Source organism: Limulus polyphemus, unplaced genomic scaffold (assembly GCF_000517525.1).
Source record: "Limulus polyphemus unplaced genomic scaffold, Limulus_polyphemus-2.1.2 Scaffold1303, whole genome shotgun sequence".
NCBI classification, from domain to species: Eukaryota; Metazoa; Arthropoda; class Merostomata; order Xiphosura; family Limulidae; genus Limulus; species Limulus polyphemus.
In genome coordinates, this window is record NW_013666913.1 from 86,530 (window position 1) to 101,510 (window position 14,981).

At 30.8% G+C, this 14,981-nt stretch overlaps 1 protein-coding gene across 1 annotated transcript in view; it reads left to right on the forward strand.

The window, feature by feature from the left end:
- Positions 1-1,077: 1,077 nt before the first annotated feature.
- Positions 1,078-14,981, forward strand: part of LOC106463021 (pyruvate kinase PKM-like) — a 26,987-nt gene continuing 13,083 nt past the window's right edge. The window contains exons 1-5 of the mRNA XM_013922990.2: positions 1,078-1,203; positions 9,769-9,910; positions 10,499-10,590; positions 12,085-12,216; positions 13,109-13,295. Coding sequence (XP_013778444.2) covers positions 1,093-1,203; positions 9,769-9,910; positions 10,499-10,590; positions 12,085-12,216; positions 13,109-13,295 — 664 coding nt within the window. The 5' untranslated portion in view covers positions 1,078-1,092. The remainder of the gene's footprint in view (positions 1,204-9,768; positions 9,911-10,498; positions 10,591-12,084; positions 12,217-13,108; positions 13,296-14,981) is intronic.

Genomic DNA, 14,981 nt, shown 5'->3' on the forward strand with positions numbered 1-14,981 from the left:
GATTTTCCATAATTCATCTACGCAGATTTCAAAAATAATATTGATTTTTTTTTCTACCACGTAAGCATTTTTTTACAAATCGGGAAGAAAAAAAAACTCTTACTTAGATCAAATTATTATTTCGTTTACCACTATGAACATTTATTATTATTATTATGTTTGTTAACAAATATATATATATATATACAAACTGAAGAAAAGAGAAGAACATTGATGTCAAACGAATATACATACTCATTCATCCTGATTTTTTTTGTTGTAAAATCTACGTCTTTTAGTCTCAAAACTACGTGTTGTGGCCTTTTTTTTATGGATTGCGTTATGACGTTTTGTGGAAAATCTGTACATGATGGAGAAAAAATGGATATAATTTTCGGATTCAGCGTACAGGAATTACTGTAGAACATGTAAACATCTCATGACAATAAAATCATCGCAGGCCTGTGTAATTTGTAAATATCCAAAGAATGCTATGTGGAGTGGGAAAGTGCTGTAATCTTTCGTGTATCAACTGTAGAATTGATAAGAAGGTTATAATATTAGGGTTATAATAATTTTATCTGAGTGAGTAATAATACAAAAAAGTATTAAAGCAGTAATTACCATATTTGAAAAGAAAGATATTTGATACCATAAAGTATGTTTTTAAGAAGAGAAATGATGCATTAATTTTTAGTTAGTTTTTTTCTGGGAGGTTTGTTTGTTTATTTCAAAACAAAGTCACATTGACCGCGGAGAATCGAATCCCGGATTTTAGTGTTGGAAGTACGTAGATTTACCACTATCCAACCGAGGGACTTTCCTGGAGGTGTTTAAGTTGTAAATATTGACCCTGTATGGATGCGTCTTATTCATTCACAAATTAAGCAATGCCAGTGAAATATTCTTGAAAGGTTATGTAACGGCTGTGCATAGATTTATTTAGGTGTCTACGTATATAACTTTTGAAAATTCGAAAATTGTGAAATCATAATATATATATATATATGTTAGTATGTATCAACAGCTTCAAACATTATCGAAAAAAAAACAACAAAAAAACACAACTGGCATATGCATAAAGCGCCATCTTTAGGGATACCGCAGTAGCTAATGCCGCAAGGTCATTTCAAGAACTATCTGCTTGACGAACCGGCGAGTTATTCTTCTCTTAGTCGGTTAAGGGTATCAAATTCTCCAGCTGAGAGCTCGTCGATTTTAAAGGTACAGTAGTTTAGAATTTAGAATGTAATGTGAAAATCCGAGTACTACTACTTGTAAGTTGTTGAAATTTAAGTCTAATGTAAAGTTGTGAACTAGAGATAATTTAGAGTTAGACAATTTTTACCAGATGTTTGGCATAGAAAAACTTGGAAATACGAAATAGTTAATAAATATTGTTCTGACACTTATTATTATAATATTATCAAGGGCTATTATTTTATTCAGTGTATTCAAGTCATATTTTGTTTTTTGTTAGTTAAATAAGCTATTCACGATTCACTCATTCAGACTGTTGGTTTGTTGTAATTAGCGGTATTTAACAGTACCACGATAGTCTAGCATAGGCTATACATGCTCAAATAAGTTATTTTTGTTAGTAATGTCAGAAATCAACCTTTAGTAATTGAGGCTCATGATGTGTATTTCATATCGGTATTTGGTGAAAGTACTAATAACTGTTGATCTAAGTTTTCTAGAATAATTTTAAAATTACCATTGGCACGCTAATGCTAATATTAATAATGACAAATTAAAAAAAAAATCAGTTATAATTTGTCATTTTTACAGAATATTTTGAGCTTTATCTTGGGCATAAGGTGAACTTTTTAAACATAATACACGAATTAGCTATAAAACTAATTAATTTAATAAAAAATATTTTACATGAAGCACAAATATATAATAACATTAGCAGCAATTCAATCACAGTGTTCCTGTTTTATTTATTTTATTTTTTTTCATGTTACAGTGTGCTAATGGTTTTAAAGTTTTGTAAAAGCTGGTAGAGCCAGAGTTTCGTTTGTGGCTATCTGGTATATGAACTTAATATGAAATGTTCACGTTAATCTTGAAAAAAATCTGTGTTTTAGGTAACCGTTACCGGTAGGTTTCTAGAGTGTCATTCAAAAACAGTTTAATTTTGCGCTACAGTGGGAATTGTATGAATGATGTATTTATATTATAACGATAATATAAATTATGAGATGTGTATTTGAACCATTTTTATGAGGTACAGATGTGAGTTCTATACTATTACTTTTTGTGTTATATGTACATGCATTTTTTTTTAATTCTTTGTCAATTGAAAATGAAACTAACTTTAGAGGGCTTTTGAATTGATTCAGTTAGCTAGCTAAAATATAAAAGCGTAATGTTTTAGAATACGAGTTACCAAATTAACTGAATCTCGATTTGAAAGTTAAAAATACACTGCCTTGAAAATCAGTATCGTATTTTTGTTGGAAACGCCTCGTAGTGAGGACGTACTGAACTATTTTACTTTTGAGATTTTATAGCTAAATCTATGCTACAAAGCTTTTAACTTGGGCACGAAGATATTGACTATTATATACGCTAAGTCAAGCTTATGTAACAATATTGAGGTTTTATTTGAATAATATTGTTTATTAATTAGGTCTTAATATAATGTTTAATTTGCATTTGTGAACCTTTGTTAAAACCAATAGCAGTAGCCTAAACTTTGGAAAATAGCTATAATTTATAAAGTAGCCAATGATATTGTAAACTATTTAAAAAAAAATGCGAGTTTTAGTAACTGCTAGAAATATAGTTTATCGCTCATTCGCCATGGTTTTTCACATTCTGCCCCTCTTCAAAATCCTCATCCAAGTGCATCCTAATTTGAGAAATCGGTATTAAAAGCGCCTTCTGACGAGTGTACGGAAACTAATGTAAAATGTTCATCTTGTCATACTATACCGTACTTGTACAAAAAACAAAAACAAAAAACTTGCTGCATAAAGTTTTAATGAATCCATGTAATTCGCAAACGTCACCAAATAAATTCTCTTCGCGTAATGTGGGAAGCGTTATAGTTTTTATGTCATTGACCTTTTTGAAGTTGTTACGAAAACGTTGTTTAAAATTGTGGCGTCATGTTTATATATTCCAGGGGTATATATAACTATAATGTGTAGCTAGCTTCTCATTTATATATACGGTAAATTTGTATGGTGACAAGTTGGCATTCTAATTTTTATTTAAGTGAATGCTAGGGGGTTCGAGGTTATGAGCAACCTTAAATTTCATCATCTGTACAGTTAATCATTGAAATACAGAAGTGTGCATAGATATTAACACGTGCAAAAGATAAGTGCTAATCACATCCACCAGGTATTGTGTTCAAATATTACACATTAATGAACCAACTTATTTATATTTCGTGATAAACTTGTTCCACATGTACGACTAAGTCGTCAACAATGCTCTCTCTTAGCTCAATAACCATAAATACGTAAATCGTAGGAGATCTTCAGGAAGAGACGAAGTACTCAAACAAAGCAATTCATAACTCCAGAAAAAGGGACGTCAACACTCATGATGAGCGGCGAATCCAGTTAGGCACCAGTAGATTATAATATACGTGGTAGTTCGGCCAGAAGGGATAGCAACATGTACTACTAACTTCCTCTACTGCTTCTAGCTCCGTTTATAACTTAGCGGTTAAGTATTTATAGACTGCATCTCAACATTGGCCGATGTGACATGTTTACAGTTAGTTATAACAATACTATGGATTAGCTAGTATCGAATAAACTCGTTGTACAATCAATTTGTTACATAATGCATTGTGATTCGGTAGTTCAAGGTTAGCTAAGACGATTGCTTAAAATATAAGGAAGTGTAAGTTGTTAATATTAATAGAAAAAGTGTATAATAATATGATAAATGTAATGATTATGTGCCCGCGTCTGAAGGGAGAAATTATATATAACTTCTCACAATGGCATGATTTTGCATTGCTTTGTTACAATTTTGCTGTTGCGATCATATATTGGTACGTACATCTATAATAAAAATAGTATTTTCGAACGCATACGCAGTATGATAAGTGTGTGTGTGTGTGTGTGTATATATATATATAGTAGAGAGGGAGGGAGGTATTATTTAAAGTTTGGAAAAGACATAAAAACATGCTGAGTTTCAGTTCAGACAGTTTTATTTTTCTAACGGTAGTCGGCTTCCGGAATAAGTTGCAGTCGGTAGTGGTGGAGACCAGTACGTAACAGGAACTTCAAGAGAAATCGATAATTTCTTGAAACAGTAAGAATAGGTTAACATTTTCTCAAGGGTTGATCGCAAGGACAGCTCTGAAGGACTAACTGATTAGTTGTACTTGTGTTGTTTTATATTGGTTCATTGAAACTTTGTTACACGAAACGATGCAGGCGCGATTATACTTCACAATTATTTGATATTCGTAACCGTGTTAAGTTATAAGCGAAATAATGTTTTCAATATAGATTCATTTTCATTTTCAACGCTATTATTGAAATCTGAGGTTGCACTGATTGGTTGGTGGATGTGTGTCTATTTCGTGCATAGTATAAATGATAGGTGTGAATAGGAAAACTTTTTAAAAAAGATTTTTAATTCTGTATGTGTGTAGTATAAAACACTTAATATAATTGATACTTGAAAACGTCATTACTTGGAGAAACTCCATAGCTACAGAATTGAGGAAAAACAAGACAATTGTAAGTAATAAATTATGTAATTGTGAAACGTACAATTGTCTTGTTTTCCTCAATTCTGTAAAACACTTAAAATTTAAACCTCTATCTGGTGTCGAGAAAAGCTTGTTTAGTAATAAAATGTTCCAATCACCACAGCGTTGCTTTTAAGTACATTGTGTAGACTGTAGAGGGACAAAAGTTTTTTTTTTCGTTTATAATTTTTATGAAGTACCAGTGTGATTATCTGCCACTCGGAGACCTGAGTACTCTGTAAAACATTCTGACTTGCTTGGTTTAAATATTCAAGACAAAATTACAGTTACACAAATATATAAAGAAATTGCACAAGTTGCCTTCTTCCCTCTAGTTTTTCAGACATATGCTTAGTATTTTGTTAACGCAATGCCTAATGAGTTGACCGTATAACATGTACGTATTCCTAGTTGGAGTATTTAGCATAGAAAATGTCATTACATTCAAGTATAGTTTTGTAAAATGTATGCAAATGAACGAGTACTTGGCATTTTGTTTTTGTTTCCGGTATATGGATTTCGAACTCAATCACACATTTGTTCAAAATAATTAAAAAAAAAAAACCCGTGTCAAACTTCTACTTTATGGTTGAAATTGCTTTGACTTAAATTTTTTTATCAGTGGTAAATGTCAAAGTATTATTATCAGCTTTGTTGTAAGTTTACATCCTGATTATAAGTATTGTTTAATCACATGTTACAGCTTTTACAATAAAGATATTCTTAAAACAGGTACGACAGTTTGATCACTGATCACCAAGTATTCTTCCTTACTGTAAAAGCTGCAAATTGTAAAGAGAAAAAAAAATGTTTTATCAGTTCTTCTGCTTTGGTGGTTAGGACAAAAAAGAGATGCAAGCATGATAATGGTTAAGTGATTTCAGTATTGAGTATTCTCTCTGTATAATGATGTACTATATACGATCACAAGTTAATTACCCATACCGTACTTGTTATTCTAAATACTAATGGCATAGTAAATAATATATTTTTTTTATGATCAGAAAATTAACGGTGAAATTATTTTACTGTCTTAAAATCATTTGAGGAACTGCATTGGAAAAGCTATCAGGAAACAAACGACTTGTTTATTATGAAAATGCTAAAATCTCAACGTTGTAGCTAATCATGTTACGGATACGGTGGACGGTTTGAAATTAAATGTACACTTCCGGAAGGAAATCTTACTGCTAAGTCCCGCAAATTTTACTTAATTTGAGGCTAGATGAACCATTTATACGTTTTCAAGAAAATTTAACATCCTGTTCTCAATAACGTAACATTACTGCGTTAATAATAACTCTTTCTTTCGCACACAGTTAACGTGAAACAATATAGATATAACACTTACTGTATTTTCACATTCTGGTTAATAATATTCACATGCAAGAACACGTAGTTACCTGCAAAATTGTACACTAAGAAGCACTTTTTGAAATCTGTTTTTTATAAAACAACTCAATCGAATAAATATTTATCTTAATGGTGTATAGTTAATTTTTAACGTCTTTTCTGATCAATCTCATTTCTGGCTTTGTTAGTTAAAACAGTGATGTTGTCACTTTAGAAATATAAGTTTTGCATTATATTTCTTCAATAGCTGTAAGTTAATTTCTATAAGTCAGCTATATTATAACTTAGAGCAAATGTTTGGTTGTACATTTGGGAAGGGATCACGATTATGGAAGTCTGGAAATTTCCAAGGTGTGTCAGACAAAGCTCAGACTACAAAAGCCGGTTCGGGCAAGCCCAGTGTATGAGTCACGTTCACTCAAAAGTTCCGCTTGTCGAGAAGATAAAGGTTGGCTGAGCATGACCGGAAGAGGCGGGGAATTGAAAACCCTCTACCTGTAAGATTACTTTTACCTGAGTTCTAGCACGTAGGTACCACACAAAGATAAGAAAACATCTTTGTTCTTAGTCATTTTCCTAGTAAGTCGGTGAAACGGTTAGAACAAAAATTTCAGTATGGGAATTTTGGGCTGCAACGATATTGTTTTTCGCTCAAGCCAAAAAGGAAAAACGCAGGTAAATTTTCTGTAGTTTTCAGCAGTTTTATTTTTCACCATTCTAATTTGTGAGTAATAAAATACATTTGTAGATCTTATGATCGAAATGATTACGAGCCTCGTGGCAACTTGTTCGTCAGAAAATGAAGGGTTATTTCTAAAACTTATTTCGAATGAATTTTCTAATATTAAAAATACAGAGTATAGGTTTTCTTAGATATGGTAGTAATTTGTTAATCTGTTCGGATTTATAACTATTTCTTTAACGTTTTACTAGTTTAGAATTGCTTAATATAATTTAACCTGCTTGTGTCGTACTAATTCACGAAGTTGAAATTGAAGTTACATTATAGTAAAGTTAAACCATTAAATTCTTATAGACAAATATCTTATAAGCGTTGCAAATTCAGCCATGTTCTTGAAAACAAAGATATTTTTTGTGTGGCGGAAGAATTTGGCTAGATGTTAACGTAATGCACCCTAAAAAATAAAACAATTAATTAAATAATCTACGATGTTTATTTCTAATCGATTTCTTTATTTTAGGATAATAGATTATAGGCTGACATGTATTTATCAAATTAATTTTTTTTTTAAATGTGATTGCGATTGTACTTTTATTTATTAGACCAATCTTTATTACGAGTCTACCAACTGTAGGAATTGTATAAACTAACGGTGTTGTAAATAAAGTTTTCTTAATGACAATTAATTGAAAACTATTACAACTAGACATATTTCAAACTACGGGCTTCACTTTTTGTCCGTTTGATTTGTGCGAGTGTGTGAGTTCGAGAGAGTGAAGCACTACGGTGCAGCTCTGGAGAATACCGTTTAAATGAACAGAGTGAAGCTATTTTATTACCCAAAGTGCTAATACCTATGTAGAATGATTTTCAACGCTTTACAAAATGCATACATGGTAACATAGATCAGATTTATTAAGCTTTGGAAGATAATTTGAATGTGCTTGTATACGACAATCATTTTGATAGCCTTTTGTTTAAAATGCACTTGGTTTTAGATTATGTACGCTCTGAAAACTTGTTGCATGCATCCTCTTTGTGATTTTGACGGTATTTTTTTTAAAAAATTTCTATTGAAAAGAGGAAACACTATATAATTTGCTTTATTTGTTGCTATGGCAACCATGGAGTTAGTTACGTAAAAAAAAATATCGTATATGGCGCCCCCTTATGAGAAAGGAAGAAACTGCATTGTGATTAATCAGCTCTGAGAATTGTTGAATTTATCTTTGAGGTATGGAAGTTTAGAGTTCATATATGTAAATTTATTTGATTGTGATTCCAAGATTAGTTTACATATTAAGTAGGTGATGTAACTATTATTAACGTATTGTGGTTTTTAGACTTAAGTTTTGTATACAAGTGGTGCAAAAAAGTTGGCCATGCAGAATTAGCATCATTAATTTTTTATCATATTCTACTTCTGATCTACTTATATTAGTGTAAGAATGTATTTAACTATTAATTTTCGTGATAAAATAGAATTTACAGATTGAACATTATTAAGCTACACTGCTAATTGCAGTAATACATGGTACTTGAAACTCCCAGTTTGATTTTGTATAGATGGTAAAATTGAGAAGTAGGACATTTTCTCAGTAATTTCATAGAGAAATTTATTGTAGAGATGTTTAATATTTCCTTTTTTGTTTAACAATTATTAGAAATATGATACCAACTTTCCAAAAGGGAACCATGAAAAATATGGTGTGTTTTTCCATGGAGATTTATAGTATGTATAAAACTAAAAGATTTACGACAAACTTTAAGCAGAATCACCAGATCTCTCTAATTCATTATATCCATTGTAACATTATAAAATGTAATTGTGTTTAAAAGTGGGAAGTGAAAATATTACTTTACTTTAATAAATAGTAACAGTTCAGCTATGGTTTTGTTGCCAAAAATCTGCAGAAAGAATATAAGTGCTAGAATATAATTTAATTATTCAGCATTATTAACCCATACTACCCATCTGGTTATTAAAGTAACATAAAACAAAGTTTAAGAACACAAAGGTTATAAGGTGTTAAAAATTGAGTAGCTTAAATTGAACGTTGTATTCAAAATGTTAATGTTAGCTTAATTAGTTGAAACAACTTCGTTCAAATGATTGAGCTGTTATGATGTTATTCCACTATTTATAGATCATAGTTTTGCAAGAACTGTGTATCATGCATATGCATGGTAAATGTTGGAAACTAAAACACAACTTCTTGGAATACATACTGTACATGTGGGGATTTTGAAAGCACACGTGCATTATGCAACTCCCTTGTAATTCTATGTTATTATTTTTAAATGATTGTACTGCTATTAGCAGTAGAGGAGGCCAGCACTCTGCAGGAGTTTAGGAGGGAAATTGGTAAAGTATGTATTGAAATTTCTTTTACCAAGGGTTAGTGTGCAGAGACAGCCTTGAAAGACCAGAGTCCCTTGTTTCTAAGTTAAGTTTGCCTAATTTCCATCTGAGTTTGGTAGAAAGTTTCAGAAAGTGAGTACCACAGAGCTGATGTTTTATTTTTCAAATTGGCTGAGATTAGTTATTTAGTAACAATACATTAAAAACATCTAAGGAAGATGTCAAACTACACATGTGGGCTACATAGGGAACTGGCAGTTTTTCTTTTTTACTGGTTTTCCTTAGTGGACCAGTAGGTTGGGACTACTGTTTTAAGACTGTGTACAGGGCCTCAGGTACAATATATGGCTATAAAAGCTAGTATTGGTAATTTTTGTTAAAAAATGAATTCAAATTTCATAGAGCTGAAGTAATCCTTGTGATAAAACACAGATTCATGTGTATTTTCAGAAAACAAAAAAAAATGCTTTAATTACTTTTCATTTCCATTGCTATCAATAATTCTTAAGTCATTATTTATCTAGGCAGAACACTGCTGTGAATATTATAGTTTAACGGGGCAGGCAGAGTGAGCAGTGATCTACATCTGTGTCAAGCAAGACCAAGTGAAAGAGTGAAATGTGCTAGTAGGCAGGATATATTGATTCATTCTTTTTTCAGATGGCTGTTACTCAGAGTCCTAGGGCACTAGGCCATCAGCTCCATGCTGCTAATGAAGAAACAAGGTTTGATCATCTGAGTGCGCTTGACATTGATTCTCATCCGACCTTTACTCGCTTAACTGGCATCATCTGTACTATTGGTGAGTGTGCTAAAAATAAAATTACTATGAGACTTCAAGAGAAAATGTTATTTGCTCAGTACAACTTGATTTTTTTTTATGGAGTGCTCCCAAAATGTACAGTGGAACATTGCATTTAGTAAATTTTATATTCACTTGTGCAAGCTCGTGGCTTTACTGTGTAATGTCATCAAAATTCATTTAATACTAAGTAAATTAAATGTTAAGTATTTGATTGTTTTGTTCTTTGGGGGAGAAAATTTGCAATGTTTGATATGAAAACTTGATGTCAGCAAAATTAAATTTAATGGAATTAAAAAACAAAAGTGCTGTACATTTGTGTAAGTTGATTCTGTCAGTTAGGCTTCATTGAATTACAAAGGCTGTCTAGTGAATGTATTTTCTTGGCATTTCATTTTAGTGTCTCTCTTTTTTTTTTTACTTTGGTCACTGGATTTTTAACTTTTACTACTGTCTGTTTATTTCATTCATCATCTTTTGAAAATGTACATAATTTTTGTCACAACTTCAATATAACCTAATTAGTTGTATTCTCTATTGGGTACATATTGGATTATATACAATATATTTTATAATTTATTTCTATAGGACCTTCATCCCGAGAGGTGAAAATGTTGGTTGAAATGATGAAAGCAGGAATGAATATTGCTCGTATGAATTTTTCCCATGGCACTCATGAGGTAAGAATTTTTTTTTCATTCTCATGTCTACTTTGTTTATTTAAAAATGTAACATAATTTGTAACATATTTTGTTTTGAATATGCATATCGTTAACTTGCATGACAACTACAGCTGATATAAAGTCGCAGTTGAATGGTTTATATCACAAGTATATTTTGACATTGGCATTTCATAGGTATTGTGATGGCCTCAAAAATATTACTTTCCAAAGAGTTCGTTTTGAAATAATATTCATACACTCAGATCATAGATATGTTTAGATGAGAAATTTAAAATTTCCCAAATAGGATATCTCTTGTACTTAATGGCATTGGAAAACAAAGGAACATGAATCGACATAAGAAATCAAGACCATCCAGAAATAACTTTCAACAAGTTGTATCCCAGCCATGCTAACAAAGTGCAGTGTTTTGTAACAGGTGTGAATCCAGAAGTACAAAGGTCACTGGCAGTAGTTGTCCACATGTTATTGGCAGCTGTACACACCATAATCAAGAAGAATCTTTGTTTAGAAAAGTGACAAAAGTTTCTTCCCAACATGCCTGTTCAATCATCACAATCAAACAGTCGGAGAATAAACTGATATTCATGCATATTCCATACAAAGGCATAATGGTCGACTTGGTGAATGTACTGCCTATGTATTTCTCAGAGATCAGAATGTTTTAATGGTCACTAGATGGATTATGAAAAGCAATCAAGGTAGGAGAGGAGTAGTGTGTTTGAGACATGTTGGCTTTACATTGGATCCTTTTGCAATGGAAACTATGCTGTAGGGCAATAGTCAAGAATCATGGTCATCAGATTTAAAATTATCTGATGTGGTGGGGCTCCAAAATAATTTTTATATAATGCACTCAACATCTGTATTTGCATACACTATTTTTTGTAATTAAGAAATGTGTAAATTGTACGTAATTCTTAAGTAATATTAAGTGTTGGAAACTAAGAATTATACGTAATGTGTAATATAATAATGAGAGAACCAAGAGAGATCAACACAGTTAGCCTTTTTACCAATGTAAAATTTTTAAACATTAGCATATTTCAACATATGGGTAGAGCATAGGTGTTTAAACACTGAAAGCTTAGATATGTATAAAATGAATTACATTTACTCTTATTCTGTACATTTATGAATAATGCGAATCACATAACTTGTTTTGGAGCTTTTCACTGATGGTATCATTCTTCAGCTCAAAATTAGATATAACATTTGTACAAAAAGGCAATGCGTTAAAGTATTATCAATAAAAAAATTGTGCTTAATAATTATTGCAATGCAACGTAATCATATAACTAACTTGCATTTAAATTGTGAAACAGTGGAGCTAAAAATTTCATGTTTTAGTAATGTTTGTTTTTGAATTTCGCGCAAAGCTACATGAGGGCTATCTGCGCTTGTTCTAGGAATGAGTACAACAATATAGCTTAATATTTTTAAGATCCCAATTTCCTATATAAAACAATAATACATTCTTTTATATCTCAGTATCATGGAGAGACCATCCAAAATGTACGAGAAGCAGTAAAAATTGTCAACCAAGAGACTAATATGCCATTTTGTATAGCTATTGCCTTGGATACGAAAGGTCCTGAAATTCGAACAGGACTCTTGGAGGGTGTAAGTTATATAATTATAATTTTTATATTAATATTATTCTTTATTGGTTCATGTCTTTTAGAATTAAACATGAAAATGGTGTTTATGAACCCAATTGGAAGAATATGGATAGGATTTTTTTTTTTGTCATTAGCACTCTTTATAATCTGAGAATTTGAAAATACATCATAAAGTAAAACAACTTGGAAATAGAAAATTGTAATGCTGAAAGCTGTTTCTTTGATAGAAAACATAGCTATTTCATAAGAACTTGGGTATCTTTGATTTCGTTTTAAAATCTAGTGTAAGTTTTCTTTTTTTTTTAGCCCAATGTTGTTGTTGACTAAATTGTTTTTATGCTGAAGAGATGCATATACCAAAGTTTCGATGTTTTAAATGCACTTTTTGCATATTAAGATATATATAAAATAGACAAAACACGAACTGTATTTATATCATACATAATTACTATTAAGTCAAATTTTTGCAGAAACTTTAGTAATTTCACATGTACACATTAGCATGTAATAATTAATAATGTCAGTATTTTTAAGACTTTTGAAAATTGACTATATATTGAATGACACTTGTTAGATGTTCTTATTATCCATTTTTGAAAAAGATAGATTCAGTACATAGGATAGCAAATGTTAGCACAGATCTTACCTAGATGCTGATTTGATAACGTATTACTGGCCTCTGACTTTAACGTATTAAGATATGTTGATTTATTGAATCTGTTTTTTTATTTATTGATTTGGGGATACTAAGAATCTGTGCAAGTGTTAGATGTAGACTAAAATTATAATAGGTTTCTATTACAAACTGGTGATAAAAAGTTTAAAATATTTTAAGGTAATTTAATTATTGAAAAACAAAACCACCAGATTAAATTTTTTTCTTCAAATTGTAGGGTCCTACAGCTGAAATAGAACTTGTGAAAAACGATGTCATCAAAGTTACAACTGATGATAGCATGAAGGAAAAGTGCTCAAAGGATGTGCTGTATGTTGATTACAAGAACATTACCAAAGTTGTAGTCCCTGGCAACAAAGTATTTGTTGATGATGGTCTGATTTCTCTTGTAGTAAAGGAAGTAGGTAAGAAAACACTGGAATGCTACTTTTGAAATGTTGATTTTAACTGTTATTAGTGATATGTGTAAAAATGTTGTTCTCGCTGAATTAATTTTTTGTAAGATTATTGGAAATTCAAGTGTAGTATTTTAATTTTGAATAATCCAATTATATAGTTCTTTGACTTGTAGAGATGGTTTTGTTATTAATTTTCTTAATACTTGATCTGATAATTTTTGCTGAATTTCTGAGTCAATATCGTACCTTAAATTGAAGTGTTGATGTTGCCTATGGTCTGCTTTTCTTTAAAATGTCTGTTTTCATAAATTTTCCAATTATTTTATTTAATTGTTGATAGAATATGGTATGTGCATTTTGAATGCTGTGGTAGAATGTTATGCTTATTTTTAATATGGTTAATTTTAGTGCTATTTTTTATGACAGTATCTAATTATTACATTCTCAAAAATCTTTATTGAATAATTTTAACTCTTTGAAATTACTTATTTTGAATTTATGTATGTCCCATGGAACTTTAAGTTATATGTTGTTTTTCAGCTTTGCTTATTTAAATGTCTAATTATTTTGCAACAGGCTCCTGTATTTTACATAACCTTATAACCAACATGAAGCCATGAAAGTATACATACTATGACTCGAAAGTACTTAATGTATCTATATAAAATTTCACAAGTTTTCAGTAAATATTACAAGTCTTTTGTAGAAAAAAATCTGAATTTTTAATTGAGTATTTTTATTAAAATTTTGTCAGTAAATATATGGAATCTGAGTGTCTGCTCTTGAGTGAAAAGTGATTGTCATATTATGATTTAAAAGTACTTTTCTTCATCAAATTTCATTTGAATAATCTCTAAAACCTCCTAAATAAATCACATTTTTTATCTGTTATTTTTTCCATCCGTAATTCTTCACCCATATGGTCAATTTGACGAATCTCGCAATCACCATAAAAAATTAGGAAATCTAAATTACCCTTTTTCTTTCTAGAGTGACTAAAGTGTATCAGGAAACCACAATTGTTTGTCCTAAATAGCATAAGTCTTGTAACATTATACATCTATTTGTACTTAAATTTATTCTTTTAGTGACAAAAGTGTCTTAACTAATCTTGCCACACAAGTTGTAAATCACTTGGCAAATGTGCAGCTCGCATTACTGTATCGAATTACATAATGCATGAGTACACCTTGTGAAGAATTTTTATTATCTTACATGATCTAACCTAAATTTCTAATTTTGACATATTAGTGACTTATAATAATAATAATAATAATAATAATAATAATGAAAGTCTTCCAGATATATCCGGATATTTCTAAAAAATCCTGAATACCTCCGGTTTTCTTCCGGAGAAACACATTTTCTAAAATTATTTATCGGATTTTGGTGTTCCATGCCATAGATAAGCGTTTATGCAATCGCGCGGTTTGTTTACATTCGGCGACAGGGCACCGCCATTTTGTAGTCTCGCAATGCTTGTTGGCGTGTATGAGACCTTGTATGCTTATAATGCAAACTTCATGTCACGTGAACGAGATTTTATCTCAAACGTGCTTTAGTAAACATGGTCATTCTTTTGTGTACCTTTCTGTTGAGCGAGACAATTGAAGAGCCTTATCTATTTAAAGGTGTTTACCGAAGCGATAATAGATCAAATGAACTAAGAACTCTCCGTTGTATCTTATGTGA